The 20,186-nt window shown below is 42.7% G+C and overlaps 1 protein-coding gene across 3 annotated transcripts in view; it reads right to left on the bottom strand.

Moving 5' to 3' along the window:
- Nucleotides 1–9,562, bottom strand: part of GRTP1 (growth hormone regulated TBC protein 1) — a 38,980-nt gene extending 29,418 nt beyond the window's left edge. For all 3 annotated transcript variants that reach the window (XM_074815241.1, XM_074815239.1, XM_074815240.1), the window contains exons 1-3: nt 9,390–9,562; nt 7,401–7,552; nt 133–291 (exon numbers count right to left, since the gene is read on the bottom strand). In XM_074815241.1, the coding sequence (XP_074671342.1) occupies nt 133–291; nt 7,401–7,552; nt 9,390–9,427 (349 nt within the window). In that variant the 5' untranslated portion in view covers nt 9,428–9,562. The remainder of the gene's footprint in view (nt 1–132; nt 292–7,400; nt 7,553–9,389) is intronic.
- Nucleotides 9,563–20,186: the final 10,624 nt, after the last annotated feature.

Genomic DNA, 20,186 nt, shown 5'->3' with positions numbered 1-20,186 from the left:
GCTAAACTAATTTACATGTTAATTCAGCACTTAAACCACTACTACAGAAACCTATGTTTTCCATGACATAACTTGATCTTTAAGGACATAGGACAGATAAACACAGATAAACAGTGTTATCAAGACAATAACCTGTTTTGATTGCTTCAACAAGCTTGTCATTCTTCTCTTCTTCAAGCAGTCTGTGGTAATACCCAGGGTTTTGTTCCATGTTGGCTTGGGCCCCACTCACGATCATCCAGATCAATGCACGGTGTTCATTGGGGATGCCTTTCCTGATATATCTCTTCACTGAAAAACAAGAAGTTTGGGGGTTTTTTTTTGAAATAAATAAAAGAATCCAGCTGTATTTCTCTTTCAGAAATGAGCAACAGAAAGTTAAGAAGTCACAGGAAAACTCTTGAGTAGAGATTATGATGCTCTCTCCCCTACGCTGCCATTTAGGATAAGCGTTTCCTTCTCAGCTACATGGTATACTTCAGATTCACTCCTAAATTCTTGCCACTCAGACTCTCCACACAGATCGCCAGACCCAGGCTTTCCTCCCTCTTCTGTTCCCCCATTAGGGTTTTGAATCCTTTCTTCTTCTTCTTCCTGGCTTTCTGGATATGAACAGCAAAGTTTCCCCTTAATCTTTGTCCTTTTTCACCCAGACAAGCACTGACTTTTCCTTTCGCTACATTACCAATGGCCTCTGACATGACAGCCCCCTCCATTTCCTTGGTTATGCTCTAGCATAAATGGCTACGTTAACATAATCCTAGGATTTCAGTTTAGCACCTAACTACTGAAATCACAGGAGAAACTGATAAATATGAAATATGTGGCTACTGTCTAAATGAGCCTCTGGAAGAACTGGAGATATGAGCGAGCAGCAGATTCTTTTTCCTAGAATAACTGGGGAAGTCTTTTCAAATCTAAAGTAGCTCTTATCTCCTGCCTCACATTCATCACCAGGGTATGCTTTGGGGGTTTAAGCAGATGATTCAGTGTAAATAACTAGGATGCAAGATTGCAGGAAGAAGCATCAGGCTAATGACAGCCAAAGCAGCTTCCTCCTGGGAATGGCATGCAAATAAGGAGCCAATGCTGCTCATTGGTACATAATCCTAAATCAGCATTAACCCTTCTGACCCCAAAGGACAGCTGAATGTTTGAGATCCTTCTGCTCTTTCCAGGGAGAACAAACTAACAAAGGAATTCAACATTTATTAGTAAATGAATGAGACTGTATCAATTAGAATTTAGGGAGGAGAAGTCAATACTCTATGAGACTCAAATGAGAGTGGAGATTTTGCTTTCACTCCCCCCCCCCCCCCCCCCAATATCATTACCTAATCTGGTTTTATCCAATCACAAAGATCTGTAACTCAAGATAAACACTGCCTGCATTAAAGGCCTTAAAACAGCAGAGTGAAACATTTTACAACACCTCAGCTAGCCACCTTCTAAATACATTCCACCTGCCTATGCTTTAGGAGCCCAAGCTGCTTTCCCAGTGTCAAGAGAAAGATCCGTGCAACTCTAATGGGCATTTCACCCACCTAAAATCTGGTACTTCCTCTCAGAGAAACACTCCTACCCTTCACATTTGCAGTAAACACCATGGTGCAGTTTAGCTTTTTGCTGAGGATTTATACTATGGGTTACAGTCTCCACTGTTCTAGCTGTAAAATAACTTTTAACTACAACCTTCTTTTAGACAGACTGGAAATAATTTACTTGTTTCCATGGTTGTTAAATAATCCCCACTTCATGTTTTTTTTACAAGATTTTAAACTCTAATGCTCAGGAAATCCTGTAGACAGACACAGCAAATGCAGGAATGAATATGAGGAACCAGTTGCATTTAGGTCAACAAGAAGAGACATTCGGATGAGCCTGCAAATGTCTCTAGAAGCAAACTTACTGGCTAAATTACTTGATTATCATATTCTAACATATAATTCCAATGGTAATTTTTTCTGGAACAACTATCAATTCTAAAAGCAGAGCCAACATCCACATCCAACAATACACATTAAATTTAAGAGAACCAGGGACAAGCCTTTGACACTGGCACAAGGGGGAAGCAGCCCTGCAGCACAGCATACACTCATTATTTCTCAGCGTCATCATTCTCATGGTAATAGACAGCCAGAGGCTTGCATTGCCCCAAGTGACTACCTACCCCAGCTCCCTCACTCCCTGAGGAATGGAAAAAGCCCTTTACACAGTGCTTTTCTTCCTCATACCATTATCATACTTGCCAGGATCTGCAAACTGACATACAGAAGCAGCAAAGTAGTTTTGAAAATAAGGACAGTTGCAATTTAATGTTTTATATATACATATATGTGTCATATTCCATACATAAAGATGTTTTATACAAATATTTATTTATTTTGTTTTCTATAGACCTTCTTCCACATTAACCTCAGGAACTAAAGAGCCCACAACAGTCCACACCGCAGAATATCCTCCCACTGTGACATTTAAGAAGCTTTCACAGATGAAGCCGGATTCTGCATGTGTCTCCAATCACACATCTGACTCCCAACTGTAAACCAAGGGCTTGATCTCAAAAGTAGCACTGTTGAATACCACCGAGCCCTGCGTATCCACATGCAGAATCACTCCCAGGGCAACCACAGTGTGCATAACACAGTCTGAGCTTTAAAACATGCGTAACAAAGAAATATCTTTACGTGAAATTTTTGCCACTTCATTAACAAAATACAGAATATCAATTTTTAAGCAAATCAAAGCAGTCTTAATTCCATTACCTCTGACACTCAGTGTCAGTTCCTGCAGGTTGAGAGTCACACTTCATCAATATGTTTATCTTGTAACAAGAAAAAACAGCTACATGATAGGGTAGTAGTCTAGAAGTGCTGATAAATACCCAAAGTAACTTCAAGAGAAAAATATGCAGAAAATAACATTTTCCAAGACTGTGCACTACTTATAGTAATAAGATCTAAAAAGAAGCAAATAATTTTAAACCTGCCTGTCCTTGTTTTATGGTAGAATACGAGAATTTTGGAGGTTTCTGCTTCTAGATAAAGTTGTATTTACCTTTTCCTTCTATTAACATTGTTTCACTCTACACCATAGACTAAGTTTATGTAGGAAAACCCCTTTTAAAAACAAAAAATATCTTGTCTAAAATACTAGAAGAGTGTGATTTTTGAGAAGCATCTGCGCTCTTCAGATATTTTTTCAGTTACTAACAATTACTGTTGAACGTTGAGGAAACTAACTTGGACTCTAGAGGAAAAATTATACAAAAGAGCTGAAAACAGCATACAACAAGAACTTTAAAGTTTTATTTTATGAATACATTACAGAAGAAACAAAGTAGATCTGTGCTGTAAATGTTCAGGTTACAAACACAAGAACTGACTTTCTAAGACGCTCCTTCCTTCCTCCAACCCCTGGGCTAGAACAGAAGAGCTCCTGTTATAACTACTGTTCAGTACCATTACTTTCACCTTTCACTGTATTTTTTCAGCTTCAAAGACTAGAAAGCACTTTCTGCTACTGGTCAGTTTTGACTAATCCACTTACAACCACATTCTTTTACGTAGCACACTTTTGGTCAGAATTAAGCTACTTTGGGCAATTACATCAGACGGTTTGTTGCCCACCTACAAACAAGCCAGAGCAGAAAGCTGTCTTTTGGTCCCAGATAGCAGCTGAGGGAAGAAATGCAAAAATTAAAGGTTCTCAGTAGTGGTGGAGAGAGAGGAGGCAAGTGACTGAACATGGACTGAAAATTCACACGCGCAGAGGAAACAGTGAAGGTAACAAGGGTAGAGAGGGAAATAAAATACCAGAAAATAATGAAAAGGAAGAGACTGGAGCAGGGGCAAAAGGAACTGTCAGCCAAAATTCTCATGACTCGCCCTGCCGGGATGCTGTAATCCAAAACAACAGGATACACTGCTTAATTACTGTTGTTAAAATGTAGTCTAATTATTTTTCTTTACAGTAGAACAGAATTATACACATACATACCACCCTGGATGCAAGGCAAACACAGTACCATGTGAACACGCCACATTTCCAAACTCTAAAACGAACACAAGTCATCGCTTCTTCCTGTTCACGCGGACAGGAATTACAAGCTTCTCTGTGTGTAAAGACAAATGGGTGTGGAGCTACCGAGATACCACACTTATGATGCCTCCCTCACATCTACTCACAGCAGGATGCATTTTGAAAAGGCCCCAGCAGAACTCAGAATAAGGATATGGGTTCGCAGATACAGCTACTGCATTTGGGGGGGAAGCGGCAAATCAAATATTCTTCAGTTCTAGCTTATGGCTGACTTGCAGCAGAAGGGGAAGTTAATCAGAACCAGCAGCTCCTGAGCAAAGCTTCAGAGCAATGAAGTCAGGTCGTGGAGGAGGGAAATTCAGTGCATCACCAGGCAGACCTTCTGCTATCTGACTGCCTGCAAGGAAATCACTGCAGGCTCATCTTGCAGGATAAAGCACATGCTTAAACAACTGCTTACATAATTCATATGCCACAAACTTCAATCTTAATACTGATGTAAGAAGGGAAGTATTTAAAGATCAGTAATTGTACAGGTTAACCTGTTGCTCTCCTCTCCTGAGGTATCAGTTGGGGATAATGTGAAAAGCTTATTTTAACAACTTTGAATTTACACTCACACTACATTTCCTCAACATTACTTATTCCAGTCACTCTCCTTAGAGTTACATGTTACACATATACATGAGAATACATAGTCTACAAATTCAAGTATCTTTAGCAAAAGTTAGTAATGCCAAAGATGATGCACCAGCCTGTGAGGGCTTGCTACAGTCAAGAGCCACTGCCTGTGTCCACATGGTGGATTTATGGTATCCCATTTTTCACAAACAATAGCTTGTTAAGGACTATTAAAACCACATTAATTACATGGCTAGTGGGGCAGCATGATCATCAGTACTGAAGCCTGGTAGGCAAGTTGAGAGATTGGGTCAAAGTTTTGGCTCCAAAATAAGACCAAAGGTATTCACACTGTTTGTATCACAGTAGTATTCTGTGTCTACAATGCTGGAACAGGGAACACAAGCAAAGAGAAACGTAACTAACTCACAGAAACTGCTAAAAGCTGCCATTGTCACAGTTCATGCATTTTAGGACAAGATGGAGATGAATCAAAACCTGAGATTATTTCTTCACAACAACTAGAAAACTAAGTTCTGCAGAATCTCAAAATCCTCACTAATTCAAAATACTGCACAGTTATCACTATATTCAAACTCAACATCCTAAACAAAAGCATCTTTACATTTGGAAGAAAAAAAGAAGAGAGTAGTGGTGTCCCCCAGGGCTCGGTTTTGGGGCCACTCCTGTTTAACATCTTTACTGACGATCTAGACAAGGGGATTGAGTGCACCCTCAGTAAGTTTGCAGATGACACCAAGTTGGGTGGGAGTGTTGATCTGCTCGAGGGTAGGGAGGCTCTGCAGAGAGACCTGGACAGGCTGGAGCGATGGGCTAAGGCCAAGTGCATGAGCTTCAATAAGGCCAAATGCCGGGTGCTGCACTTGGGCCACAACAACTCCCAGCAGCGCTACAGGCTTGGGGAGGAGTGGCTGGAGAGCTGCCAGTCAGAGAGGGACCTGGGGGTGTTGATTGACAGCCGGCTGAACATGAGCCAGCAGTGTGCCCAGGTGGCCAAGAAGGCCAATGGCATCCTGGCTTGTATCAGAAATAGCGTGGCCAGCAGGGACAGGGAAGTGATCTTACCCCTGTACTCGGCACTGGTGAGGCCGCACCTCGATGACTGTGTTCCGTTTTGGGCCCCTCACTACAAAAAGGACATTGAATTACTCGAGCGTGTCCAGAGAAGGGCAATGAAGATGGTGAAGGGTCTGGAGCACGTGTTGTAGGAGGAGCGGCTGAGGAAACTGGGGTTGTTTAGTCTGGAGAAGAGGAGGCTGAGGGGAGACATCATCGCCCTCTACAGCTACCTGAAAGGAGGCTGCAGAGAGCTGGGGATGAGTCTCTTTAACCAAGGGAATGGCCTCAAGTTGCGCCAGGGAAGGTTTAGACTAGATATTAGGAAGCATTTCTTTACAGAATGGGTAGTCAGGTGTTGGAATGGGCTGCCCAGGGAGGTGGTGGAGTCCCCATCCCTGGAGGTGTTTAAGAGTCGGGTCGACATAGAGCTGAGGGATATGGTGTAGTTGGGAACTGCCAATGTTAGGTTAATGGTTGGACTGGATGATCTTCAAGGTCTTTTCCAACCTAGACGATTCTGTGATTCTGTGAATTAGCTACTTTCTGGTTAGCAGTATATGATCTAGCAGCTATAACTCAAACCTACATTTCTGGGATTCCTCAGCCTTAAAATGGACATCCATACACTAAATACACTGTTATATTTAAAATATCTCATTAGTTATCATCCCATTCTTGGTGCCAAGAAAAAAAAAAGACCCCAAAACAACAAACCCACCAGCATTAGCAGTCAAAGTCTGCACTTGAAGCACAGCTCCAAATACTCAGCAGCTATGTTACAGTCAGTACCTGATTAACTTTTGCTTAGTTTTACTCTAACATACTATAGAGAACTCTGCCCAACTCTGAAAGACTCCCAAGAGAAAGCAAGCTGAATAGCATCATTAAGAGCAAAGATGAAACTTTAGATGCTTATATGAAAAAAAATAAGCCAGAGTAAGTGTGGCAGGAAAAACCCCAACCCTTTAGTTTCACAGGATTCTCTGCCACCTTCTGACTCCATTTATTTCTCCCTGTCTCTCTTGCAAGATAAAAGATTACTAGGGGTTTTCTTGCTTTTTGGAGTGGCCATTAACAGTTCCATCAGCATTTTATCCAATGTTGCATTAGCTCCTGCATTAATTTTACTTTCTTTACATCATAAGGCATTTAGCATCAGTTCTTAGTATGTACTTTTTTAGCTGTGTGGTGAACATAATTTTACAAAAAGAGGATAAGGAGAGCTAGAAAATCTCAGCAATCTAAACAACAGTCAAAGAGTCAGCCACTGAGAGCCCTTAACATCCTGATCCCTGTGGTTCAAGACAGTGTCTTCTACATAATCTTATGTCTTTTTAAAGAGAGCACAGAGCAGAGTACAATACAACAAACAGCTGTAAAACCACATCTTGAAGTGCCAGTGCCCATAATCCCTGGGTTACAGATGTAATAAAATATTAGAGCATATGCCAAAGGAGTACTCTTTCCTAAGCTTTAAATCAAATCAACAATCCCCCTAACAGCAGCACACTTACTTATGTATTATTACTGTTTATACCACTGTTTTTTATTTGAAGGCAAAAATAGTATTTAACGTTCAAAAACACAAACCAATTTAATAAAATTTATATTGGTTCCAACATAATGCACTTTTACCTATAAATAGACATACATCTTACCTTTTAAACTCTTCTGTATACTCTTATTCCCTTTTAGGAGCTTGGACCATTTTATTGCTCTTCTAGTGAGTACCACTAGATATCTGGAAAAGAATGCTTCATAGGATGCATAATCAAAGTCTTCTGGCCTTTCAAACCCATATGAATCAACCCTACAAAATAAAAAAGAATTCTTGTACAAATGTTTCTACGTATCTACAGCTGGAAAAAAAAAAAAGATATATGCAAGTATGCTTTAAATAACTTCCAGTTGCTATTTCTAAAAGCAGCTCAAAACTCCCTCTTCCCAACAAAAACCTACTTTACACAAACTGCTACACTTCGTTTAGCATATCAAAGCTGTTTAAGTAAATGAATTTAAACATGCACTGTTCAGTCAATTTTAGAGCTTTCACTACTTCTAGAAGTAAGGAGCTGTTAGAGCAAAGGATCTGTTGTGTGCAAAACTGACCCAAATTATGACCACACAGAAGTCTGGGAGGTACTTTTCTCCACAATACCAACAAACAGTTGAAAAGTATGAAGGTATAGCACAACAGCTCAAACATGGCCTGAACTCTCCTTCCACACAGTTCTGCACAGAAAAATGACAACAAAATGTACAAGTGTAACAAGTTACAAAGATTATTTTTAAAAGGGGTAATTTCTGAAATCAGCTTCATTAAAGTATACAGCTTGGGAAAAACACATAAATCCTTGTGTCAATCTACCTTCTTCATATGTAGTTTCAAAAATGCTTATTTTATTAACCATTTTTCAACGTTACAGCACATTATCTCGGGCAGTATGACACTGATGAAGTTTAAGAACTGCAAGTCTGATTCTGTTTTAGCTTGATATATCAAGTCACCTTGCTAAACTAGATTTATGGCAACTTCCCAGGATGCTGTATACCTGCCAATTACCACCTGAGTACAGAACACTCATAGGCTTCGCAGAAGTCAAACAGGCAGAGGGGTCTGTCTGTCCATGCAGAAAAGTTTGCGAGACAGACATCGAGGCTCAACTTCCAAAAACACTGCCCATTTCATTCATGGAGAAGGAATTTGCCCATGGTGCAGCACCGGCACAGCCTTGGGTAAACTCCGGCTCACGGGATCGTCACGGGTAGTAAAGCATGAATCAGAAGAGGAACATTTTAATATTCAGACCTCAAATTGGTATTATCTAATGGGCAGTTAGAAAAGTATTCACGTACACCTCAAATCTGAGGCAAAATACACAGGTGTAAAAAACACCGAAATCCCCAACACAGGTTCCTCTGAAAACACCGAACATGAAAATGCTCACAAAAGCCTAACGCCTGCATGCACACACATCTCATATTTATGACTGCCACCGTCGAGGCAGCAAGCACGGATTAATTTCATGCTCAACTCCATTCCTGAGGTAGAAAGGGAAAATAAAGAGTCAGGAAGTCCGGTTTTAAGGAAGTTACCTTCCCTAACCTGCCCCCAGGCAGTGACGGTGCCCTGACGCTGGGTCTGTGTGGGGCTTTCCCCGCGGCTGGCGGCCTCCCCCACCCCCCGCAGCCCCCTCGGCCATTTCCCGCCGGCCCCGGCCGTTACCTGCGGCCGCCCCCTCACAAGCCCAAGCGCTCGGGAGGAATGTCTTGCTCTCCCCGGATTACCCGGCTCCAAACTTCACCCTCCCTGCCCCAGCCCTTCGTGTTTCTCGGCAAGATACCAGCAGGGGAAAAGGCTAATTTAAGGGACTACCAAAAAACCCAAACTCCCTGCAGGGCACTGAGAGCCACCGCTCCTGCTACCGGCTCGCTGCCTCCCTCAGTCAGTGCTGCGGATTTATAGGAAAGTTGTAAAAGCCACATTTTTAGATGTCACACTCCCCACACCCCGAGAGAGCCCAGGTGGGAGCGGGCCGCGGCCGGTCCCGGCTGGGGAGGGGGGGGCACGCCGGGCCCCCCTGCGGGCCGCTGCCGGGCGCCCGGCCCTGGCGAGCGGAAGCCCCCACCGCCGCCGGCAGCCCTACCTGTACGCCCAGTCCCGCCCGTCCTCTCGCCTCTCCATCGGCCTCTCCCCCCCCACGGCGGGGAGCGCGGCGCCTCGGCCGCGGGGTGGGCGCTCCTCAGGCCGAGCCGCGCCGCGGCCGAGGCCCCACACGGAGCAGCTCCCGAGTTCAACTCTCCTGCCGCCCTCCGAGGGGCGGGGGCGGCCGCCGGGTCCCGCCTCCCCCGCCAGGGGCCGGGCGGTTCCGTGCCCGCGGGGCCGGGCGGCGGAGAGGCGGTTCCCCCCCCCTCCCGCCTCACCTCACCTGCGCGGCCCCGCTCCCCGCCGCTCCGCCGGGCGGGGGTCCTGGGGAGGGGGTCGGGAGGGAAACGGGCAACTCGGCAGCAGAGAGATGTTGATCTGATTCTGGTACCGTTTTAGATTTGTGTGTTTCACATTCCTGTCACGTCCTGGGGAAAACGCAAGTATTTTAGCGCGAGAGAAATGTCTCGCTAACACAGGGTGAGAGTGGCTGCGGGTGAGGCCCGTCAAACCGAAGGAATTTCTCCATAACCAGCGGGAAGAGGTGGTCGTGTTAGTATTTAAGTTCAATTGGTTGGTTTGGGCTTTTTTTCCCCCCCAAACCCTCGTACTCTTCCATTTAATTTCCCCAAATAATTCGTGAAAGTCGATGCTTTCTTACACTGAAATATCACCAACTTTAGCTTCTGCTGACTTAGTTTCCACTAATGATCATTTTAAAATCATTTAAATAATAAATGGCAGGTTGCCAAAAACGTGGAGTAATAATACCCAAAATGATACTCGAAAAGGCTTCCCCATTTCCAGAATCCGCCTCTAACATTAGCACACTGCTCTTTGTCTTCAGAGGTGTGGAACAAACCCCAAAACCCACATGGACTCTGCCCTACCTGCCTGCCAGCAGCTTAATTCGTAACACACTGCGTAACAGAAGGGAGAGAGCGAAATTATATCCCTGCTTGTCCTTTTTGAATCAAGTTCTGACTTTGCACCCAGCAAAGCACTTGGAAAATTACAGCTACTGCCGGGGAAACATTATCTCGTTCAGCCAGCGAGTAAAAGTTGCTGAAGACAACAGATGGGATTTCACAAGGGAGATCAACAGTTGCTCCCTCCCAGCACACTCCTCGAGAAAGCTACCTCCTCTCTGTGGGATCAAAGACAATCACCCACACAGAAATGTGGAAGTAGTTCGGCTCCAACGGCAGGAAAAAAATACAAAGATTCATACTTGGTTTAACTGCCATCACAGGGGTGTAAAAGTTTGTGATTGTTCAGCAAAACGTAATTTATTTTTTTTTTTTTTGGTGGGAAAATTCTGTGCTTTTGCAGGCGTAGGGCTTCTCCTGCAGGAGGGTGGTCCCGCTCGAATTACTGTGCGGCGTCACGAACACACTTGGGTACTGGCAGGACTGCAACCTGATTACAAACCAGCCCGGGGAGGGCCGGCCGGTGCCTGTGCCAAGCCTGTGCTTTGACATCCCGCCAGCGTTGCCTTGGCGGAGTGTAGGCAGAGGCACGCTCTGCAAACAGCTCTGCCCCAGTGACTTGGTCAAAGTCGCATAGAAAATCCTTGGCAGAGCTGTGAATAGAAGGAGGCGATGCTGTCCCACGGAAAAGAAGAAGGAAGCCTCAGTTAGGCAGAATACCCCCTTCTCCCCCAAATCCTGAAACCACAGGCTTGTTGGTAACAGGGTTATACTTCACCTGACAAGACCAGGCTCTTTGGTGCATATTCCTTTTAAAATGGATCCGTCAAAAGTTCCCTGCAAACAGCAGATTGTTTCTGCGATTAATTAAGGGTACATCTGCAGTGCATCAAGGGTAGCCTTGTGTATACCACAGTGCATTTTCACTGTCAGCAAGCCTTAAATGTTGTATACAGTTTCTGTTGCTCTAACACAAGCATAACAACTGTGTGGTTCACTCAGATTTATGCATTTCACACAAAGGCTCATATTAAGAAACTTCACGTAACTACTGTTAAGGAAGCTACTTAGAATGTTAATTGATTAATAGAAATAATTCCTACCTTTCAGTGCAAGAATTGGATCCCCATATTGTGCCTGATAATACGAACCAGCCTACTGTCTGGCAATAGATAATACCTTGATTGTCCTTCACAGGGTATCAATGCTGCTCTCTTCTGGGCAGATTGTATCATGCTGCTTTTAAAGGCATTCAAAGAAACTGATGCATAAACCCTCTAATCTGAAAACTGCTTGGTGTTGTGATCAGCAGAAAAGGATACTATTTACTTTTGATCCTTTAGTTCTGAAAGAGTTCGTGGCAGTGGCAGAGGCAGAGTGCAGGAGGGACACTTAGACGATGTTCAGGCCAGCAAAGCTCACAGCTTTCCTACCTACCACCTGGCACAAAGGAAATGTACCTTATGTAACTTTTTTTCCCCCCTTTTGCATCTGAACCCCATCCCTGACATTTTTACGTAATCATGAACGTGTCTGGTAGAAATTCCCATCCCGCTGCTGCCAGAATCAGTCCTTAAAATAGTGACTTCCCTTTAAGGGTAGGCATTTAGATGTGTTCCCTGCAAAGGAGATGAAGACAGCAGACAAGTGTTTCACAGGCTGAGGCATTCAAAGCTTCACTTATACCCTGTATTTTAGGGAGCAAGGTTTCCCTATCTGTGTTTGCAGAGCAGTTATTGGTAAATAACAATACCAGCAAAATTTTCAGCCTTATCCGGAATTAGTCTGGGGTGGCTTTATGCTTCCCAAAGCTGTGAAATGTGTGCTACACCACGTATGCTTGATGTATCAGCAGTGCTAAAACGTGGTCCAGCTTGTCACATACCACCCCAAGGCCACTGTTACTTTTAAGCAGAACTGGAGCAGGAGCATCAGGAGAAAGCCTTTGATAATATTTGTGCCTGAAAGTATTTCCTTGGCTGCCTGTGGGGGCCATAAGGATTCTTTATCCATCCAAGAATGAAAGAAATATATTATTTTGTGTATCATAAATGTGTCAGTTTTCCTGCCCAAGGTTCTTTTCAGTGGCTACAGGGAGGTCCAAGAAAAGAAATTGTTAGGAGGAAGCAAAGCGCAATAGGACCAAGAAAGGGATCAGGTGTGTGTGGATACAGAAGGTGTGTGTGGATATAGTGTGCCTACTATTTTTGAGATAGCATGAGTGAGTCTGTTCATTGAGAAATACCAGTGAGAAACACCATTCCGAGCAAAGTTATCAGCCGTGCTTTTCCAGATCCAGACAGTAAGGTTTTAAAAAACCCCTAACCACTCAGAAAATGGTTAATAGCCCCTGTTCAGAAAATGTGAATGCAGCAGCATTGGAGAAGAGATAAAACGATAATTCTTGCTAGCGGCTGGGTGTTGTAGTATCCCAAATAAACGATGAAAGTCCCACAGCATATGTGGCTTCCCTAGCTTGTGTGATTTGTCATCCAGCCGCCTAGCTTTGTGTCTGTATTTAGTAAACCATGCCACGCAAGCGTACCCTGCTTTGTTGGAGCTCTACTCTGCATTCATTTGGCTTGAGTTACTGTCCCATGACATGAAAAAAATCTGCTACTCCATACTTGGGGAAAACAGTTTAGATTAAGCAGATTTGGCAGTATAGAAATATCCAGTAAGAAGTAAACATATGTGTGTGTATATACATATATATTTTTTAACTACTGCAAGTCTGTGTTCTAACCTAGGAACAATGTGTTCCAGCACTAGACAACTCATTCAGCTAGTGAGGTTAAGGAATGCCACCATCACATCCAGACACTTTTGGTTCCTGTTACAACCAGCTACCTACTAAGTTTAGTCAACCTTCACCTATGTATGGATTGAGGCTGTGAACAGGTAATGAAATGCTGAACTTGCTCCATATTTTTGTCCCAGAAAATTGCATCATGCTTACACAATTATAGTCTGCAGGCCTGATTAAACCTGTTCAAGTGAATTGTTCCAACAGCAGTCACTGAACTTCAGAACAGAGTGCGTAACAAGGACAGAAACGTATTTTTAAAAGTTAATTTCCTCTGTTCCCTGAAGGCTTCACAGCTTCATGTCTATGAAGGTTACTAGCTAGTAGGGCGAGTTACAAATCCACATATAGTCTGGGAAGTGCCAGTATTTTGATTATTCTCAGTATGACTGTGGCCCCAGGAGTCAAAGCATACTGATATGAGCAACTATAAAAAGGAACTCTAAAGCTTGCTGCAAACTACTGCAGCTGCCTGGAGAATAAACATTACCCATGGAAATCTCTGCAAAAAGGTTTCTGCACTCAGCTGCCATCCTCCAGCTGCATCGGAAAAGAAGGCTTGAGGCTGTAAGTGACAATGCTAGAAACAACAGGGAAAGAAATAATATGGTAATGCCCTCAGTGTGAAAAACACGGCAAAATTATATGTCAAAACTGATATGGAAAAAAATACTCAAACATTATTAGCAGGAAGAGTTCCTAAGACAGGGACAAGGATATCCTTAGAAAAACATCAGTAACTATCACAGACCAGTAACCCAATGGTATGGAACTGAGTAAACCAAAAGAGAGATTCATAGTGGCTAATTACTTGATGAATCTAGCTAAAGTCAGGCTGTAATTCTGTAAAACACGTTTTTTATTTCAACTGACAAAATGAAGTATTTTCTAGATGGTTTTGTTCTGCCTGTTTTGTTTTTCATTATCTACTTGAATGATCGTGAGGGGTATGCTGAAAACACCTTAAATTCCTGCTGATGATGTTTACTTTCCTGGTTGCAAGAAGGCTTATAACTGAACTTTGAAATTTAGCAGGGAGAGATGACAGACAAGACTGGAGATTATTAACTCTTTCTTACTTCTCCCATCCCTTTTTCTTTTTTGTCCCTATTTGTGAAAATATCATGCCTAGCAAATCCGACAACTCCAAGATCTACTGATTAGGGATGGGGTTTAACCTGGATGTTCTCTGGCTGTCTACTATGATTTTACATTTATTCCTAGTTCAGAAATGTGAAGGCAAACCTTCTCCAGCCTTCAGTTGCCTCTGCATTAGGACTCCTGCAAGGACTCTCATTTCAGTTGTCTCAAACAACATCCTATTCCATAATGAGCTGGCAGAGTTGTCATTACAGGTATTTAAATACAATCATTGCATGTAAATACAGAGTGTTAACTGAGAAGAACGTTATCTATTTCACTTAGTTGTCTCTATGCAGTTAAGGGTTTCTCTAAAAATCATGCATGGAGGAAAAAATCCTTAAAGTAACGACACAGTTTGGTGTAAAAAGAAGAAGGTATAGCTACCCATTAAGGAAGAAACATCCATTTCTCACATGGAATAAGGCAGGATTTTTCCAGGATCATTGATAATTTTAAGTTTCTGTAATTAAATACTATTTCATACTGGATAGGTACAAGGGTACCGAGTTTAGGTCAGATCAGCAAATTCCCTTTCTGTAAGTTCGCAGCTTTGGAGCGCTGAACTAACAAAAGGTAACATCCTCCCAAGGAGGCTGTTCTTCACTGTAGCTTTCTGCATGTTTATTCCCTACATATTTTTCAAACTCACAGGCTGAAAGAAAAATAAGAAGTTTTGTGAAAATCCAAATTTGGGTTTGACAGCAGGAGTAGCTGAAGCTTCTTTGAACTGCAAGGTTATAGCAACAACCATCTGTACAGATATGCCTCAGAATTAACATGTGATATAGGCTGAAGTATCATGTTTTTAAATTCCTTTGAAAGGTAAGAATCTTTGATTGCAACATCTAGGATCAAATTATGACTTCCCTCTGGCTTACTTTGTCAGGTTACAGATTATATCACATAACTAATACTGGAAGAATAATTAAATTCTCATTCTGTGTTAATTTGCAGATAAATGTCCTGCAAACACTAACGTTATCGTTAGCTGATACATTGTCAAAACTGAAATTACTTAATTTAAATTTCTTTTTTTTATTTCAGGTACTTCTGACACTGTTTTTTCCTGTCTTAAAGTAATCAGATTGAGAAGGGATGTGTAGCACTGAAAACTATCAGCAACATTTTGGTATTTCCATGGTTTGCTGTGTGAGTGGTTACAAAAATAATGTGTTCTCAGCAGCTATTTGATTCTTTTTTCCGTTGAAAGTGTAGCTCACATGACAACAATACACCAGATTTTTTTTCTCAACTGAGTAATTTTATTTTATCTATGTGTGAACTCACAAGAATTATAGAACTTAATTTGCTGTTATTATCCCTTGAGCCATAGCAATCACTGCTTATGACAGTGCTGCAAATTTGTATTACTACTGCAACAGGCACCTTCTATTTCTGTATCTTCATATTTCTCAGCAACATATTTTTCAAGAATTTTCTTCTCAGAAACTCCACTAGTATTATTTTTATAATAATTTCCTTTACATACATCTCATCACTACCAGTCCTTCATGAGCAATTTATAAACTTCTGAACACAGTCAAGTAAGCTTTATGATAATTATTATCTTTCCTGATCTATGCAAGGTTATTTTTTTCATGTGGTTGCAAAAGTGCAAGCATCTTCTTATCAGATGTTGATGGGAAATTGTTGATGGAAAATTGACCATAGTTATAATTCACATGTAAATGTAAATCAACCCATCAAAATGCATAACTAATATTTAGGATGGACATTAGACCATTACAGTTTTGCCTGCCGTGGACATGCCTTGTAGGGCCCTGGATGCTCTGCCCCACTCAGTTACAATTTAGCCCATGATATCTACATGTGATGAAACCATTTAGCATTCCAAAGAATAAGTCTGTAAGTAGTTCCAGCTGCAATTCTCTTAACTATGCTGTTCTGGAAATATCTCTCAGACATAGCTTTCTGCATTTTGATGCCGGCATACATGCCCTGTATAAAATGTGATGAGAATTACAGACTTTGAGTATTTAATGGTTCTTTATATGTGTGCAGCAGATTAGTTTGTGTAAATGAAACAAGTTTTGGCAAAGAAAGCTCAGATTCAATCCCACAAAATTCACCAGGATGGTGGGGGGAAAAGGCTGAGTGTTCGTCATGCCTCTCTTAATCATTTTCAGTTCTTTGTTTCAGCCTGTCCCAGTCCCCAGGGTTCAAACAGCCATGACAGTGCAAGACCAGAGAGTGTACAAGTCACTCAAGGAGAGGAGATGATTCTTCTCCAAGTGTGAAAAACTCTCACTCAGGCCTTCACCCAAGTAAAAAAGGTGATTTCTCTTTCCAGCTCCAGTGCCCAGCTCTAAAGCCCACTCAAGGCTTGGAGCCCCCCAGGGCTCAACATGGGGTTGCTGAACCAGAAGAAACACTGCTGGGAAGCTCTATCACTCTTTCTATCCAGAAATATCCAATCTCTGCATGAAGGAACCAGCTGGCACTCACAAAATATGTTACATGTGGCTGTTCTGTCTCTCACATGGCATTTCTTTGCTTGTGTTACCAAAAAAAAATAGAGTCTGGGAGCTATATGTTAAAACAGGCCAGGTCTTAAATGTGAAGGTACAGCCACAGTTTTATGTCACGTTTGAGTAGTCAGGGAAAGCAAATGTGAAAGAGATGCAAGTAGAGAGAAAGCAAGTTCAGCCTTCCATCCAGTAAAGAAAATTGATGGTGCACTGGATATTGTGCAGAACACTGCAGTTTTCTCCCTGCACATCACAGGATCAAATATATCTTGCAGCAAAATTGCAAGTCTAGCACCTATATGCAAGCTGACAATCAAATGGTCAGATACCAGGAAGATGAACAACTTCCTGAGAACTTCCACCCAGTGCTTCAGAAAGAAAAAGACAAGAGTTTCCACAAAGGGGAAGGACTCAGCCCTTCGAAGTACACCGTCAGTATTGATCAGCATGACTGGGACTTATTTGTGTGGAAAAACACTGGTGGCCCACATGGAAAAACACTTTTGATTGCAGTGCCTGCATTTTAGAGTACTGATGTGTGGTTACTACAAGGGGTGGGTAGTGTTCACAGTGTCGTTTCTAGTATGAAACAAATGCCAGATTAGCAAGGTGTTGTATTTCCCACAGCAATGATAGCGTGTCCCTGGCAATACCATTCATATTCCCAGGAGAGAAAGCTAACTCTGGTCCTTGCAGTCAGGCTTATGTGGTGATAATAAACCTCACAGTTGCTGTCAAGGGTCCTCACAAAGGGGACACTTGTAATAAAACAAGAGACGGCTCCGATGGACTGTTTTCTGGGAATAAATAACAATTAGGTAACACTTACATAAGAATCAATGACTGGTTTTAGTTTTTCAATGGTCTGATTTTCCGCTCGAGGACCCTTCCGTATCCTTTGTAAATACACTCTCCTGTGCGTAACTGGCTTTTGCAACTTGCACTTCCCTGACCCACAGAGGAATCCCTTCAGATGTTTGGGTCTGGACTGCATTTAACACTTCTCGGTAAACACTTTTTGAAAACCAGTGGAGTAACATCAAATAATATTTGAGAAATTTGCAGCACATGATTACAAAGAGGAAAGCTGTGAATGCTGAAATGTTGATAATAAGGACATGCAAGATGCATATCTTGTCACTTCTGTTTTAGCAATTGCCTTTAATTAAGCTAAAAACCTATGTTGTCCCAATGCATCTGGGATCTCCTCCCTGAATGTACGTGCTTCAATACAGTAATTGAGTTGATGGTCTGTAGTGTGAAAGATGGATAAAAATAGTTCCGAAGAAGGTGAGGCAAAATCTGTCTTTGATGAGTGTGAGAAGAGATGAGGCAGGACACCACAGAGAATCACTGCATCAGGGTTTTTGCAGTTCTAATTTGAACATGGCTATTTTCAGAGGACCTGTTGTACATACCAACAACACTAATGACTACCAGCAGAAATAACCATGTTTCTAGAGCCAGTGACAATGTGTACAGCTCTCAGGATTTAGCAAAAGCACGTTTTTTGCCAAGTAGGCATTAAGTAATTTATTCCTTTCATTCCCATCAAATTGAATGATGCTTTTATTTTACCTCTCTTTCCCTTTGGGCTGCCATTTTTAAAAATAAAACTGTGTGGAACAAAGGACTTAAAAGTAGGGCCTGAGAGGTTTCCACAGGCAAAATTAGCCTGAGATAAATGAGTGGTGTGAAGCCAACCTAAGAGCAAGCATGTGTGGAGTGCAAAGAGATGGGTGGCTCAGGGGATATTAGGCTGGGCCAGTTCAGTTGGGTACAGGATCTGACTGCCCAGGATGGGTGAGAAATTACAATTATTAATGTTTAAATCTGATAGAGGAGGGTAAGAAGGTGTAGTGCAAAGACACCAGTCAGAGCACCGCTTCCCCATGAGTATTCCCTACTGGAATATTCAAAGGCAGTCCTGGGAGGTGAGTTTGTGCTTTAAAGTGTGAAAGCAGTTTAATTACCTGAATTCTTATCTGTTACCTTTTACCTCTGGAGATTAATTTTACAGCCTTCTCACTGTTTAATGGAGTGAATGGCTTTTCTACAAAACTGATTTTTTTTTTTTTTGTTATGGATGGTAACTGTGATTTCCTATTGCCTTATTTTTATTGCTATTCTGTGGTGCTTCTGACATTCTGGGAAGCAAGGTGATCCCTGCCAAGAAACTTGTCTCCCTCGTTACTTAATCCTGAGAACAGCAGAGAGCAAGACTCCTGTAATCTCTAGCAGGGTACACGCAAACACATTTGCCATATAAATCCACATTCAGCTGTCAGAAGGGCATCCTGAGCTGGGCCAGAATAAGGGAGCTGTCTGTACTGGGTTTGCATGGCAAGGTTTTGGTAGCAGGGCAGCTACAGGGGTGGCTTCTGTGAGAAGCTGCTAGAAGCTTCCCCCATGTCCGATAGAGCCAATGCCAGCTGGCTCCAAGATGGACCCGCCACTGGCCAAGGCTGAGCCCATCGGCTATGGTGATAGTGCCTCTGGGATAACGTATTTAAGAAGGGGAAAAACCCCCTAGGCAATGGCAACTGCAGCCAGAGAGAGGAATAAGAATATGTGAGAGAAACAACTCTGCAGACACCAAGGTCAGTGAAGAAGGAGAGGGAGGAGATACTCCAGGCAGAACCTGTGGATCCCTGGGGAGAGTAGCCCACACTGGAGCAGGTTTGCTGGCAGGACTTGTGACCCTGTGGGTGACCCATGCTGGAGCAGTTTGTTCCTGAGGGACTGCACCCCGTGGAAGGGGTGCCCACACTGGAGCAGATCGTGAAGGACTGGAGCCCACGGGAAGGACTCATGTTGGAGAGTTTGTGGAGGACCCACACTGGAGCAGGGGAAGAGTGTGAGGAGTCCTCCCCTTGAGGAGGAAGGAGTGGCAGAGACAATGGGTGATGAACTGACCGCAACTCCCATTCCCTGTTCCGCTGCACCACTGGAGGGGAGGAAGTAGAGAAATTGGGAGTGAAGTTAAGCACGTGAAGAAGGAAGGCTTGAGGGGAAGGTGTTTAGAGATTTGTTTTATTTTTAATTACCCTTCTCTGATCTGACCAGCAATAAATTAAGTTACTTTTCCCAAGCTGAGTCTGTTTTGACTGTGACGGTAATTAGTGAGTGATCTCTCCCTGTCCTTATCTCTACCCACATGCCTTTCGTTATATTTTCTCTCCTCTGTCCAGTTGAGGAGGGGGAGTGATAGAGCTGCTTTGGTGGGCACCTGGTGTACAGCCCAGGTCAACCCACCACACTATGACAGGGCATTATTACTTCTGTCTTTGCCAAGGGCAGCTTTCTTATCACCATTTATTGTTAGCAAGCTGTTTGCTCACAGATCTGCCCACAGTGCTGACTGATAATAACCATAAGTGATAAAGCAGCCTTGTTTAAAAAAGATTCTGACTAGCTGTGATGGCTGGGGA

This window comes from Strix aluco, chromosome 2 (assembly GCF_031877795.1).
Source record: "Strix aluco isolate bStrAlu1 chromosome 2, bStrAlu1.hap1, whole genome shotgun sequence".
NCBI lineage: Eukaryota > Metazoa > Chordata > Aves > Strigiformes > Strigidae > Strix > Strix aluco.
The sequence above is the reverse complement of the archived record's forward strand: the minus strand, read 5'-3'. Positions and strand labels throughout refer to the sequence as shown.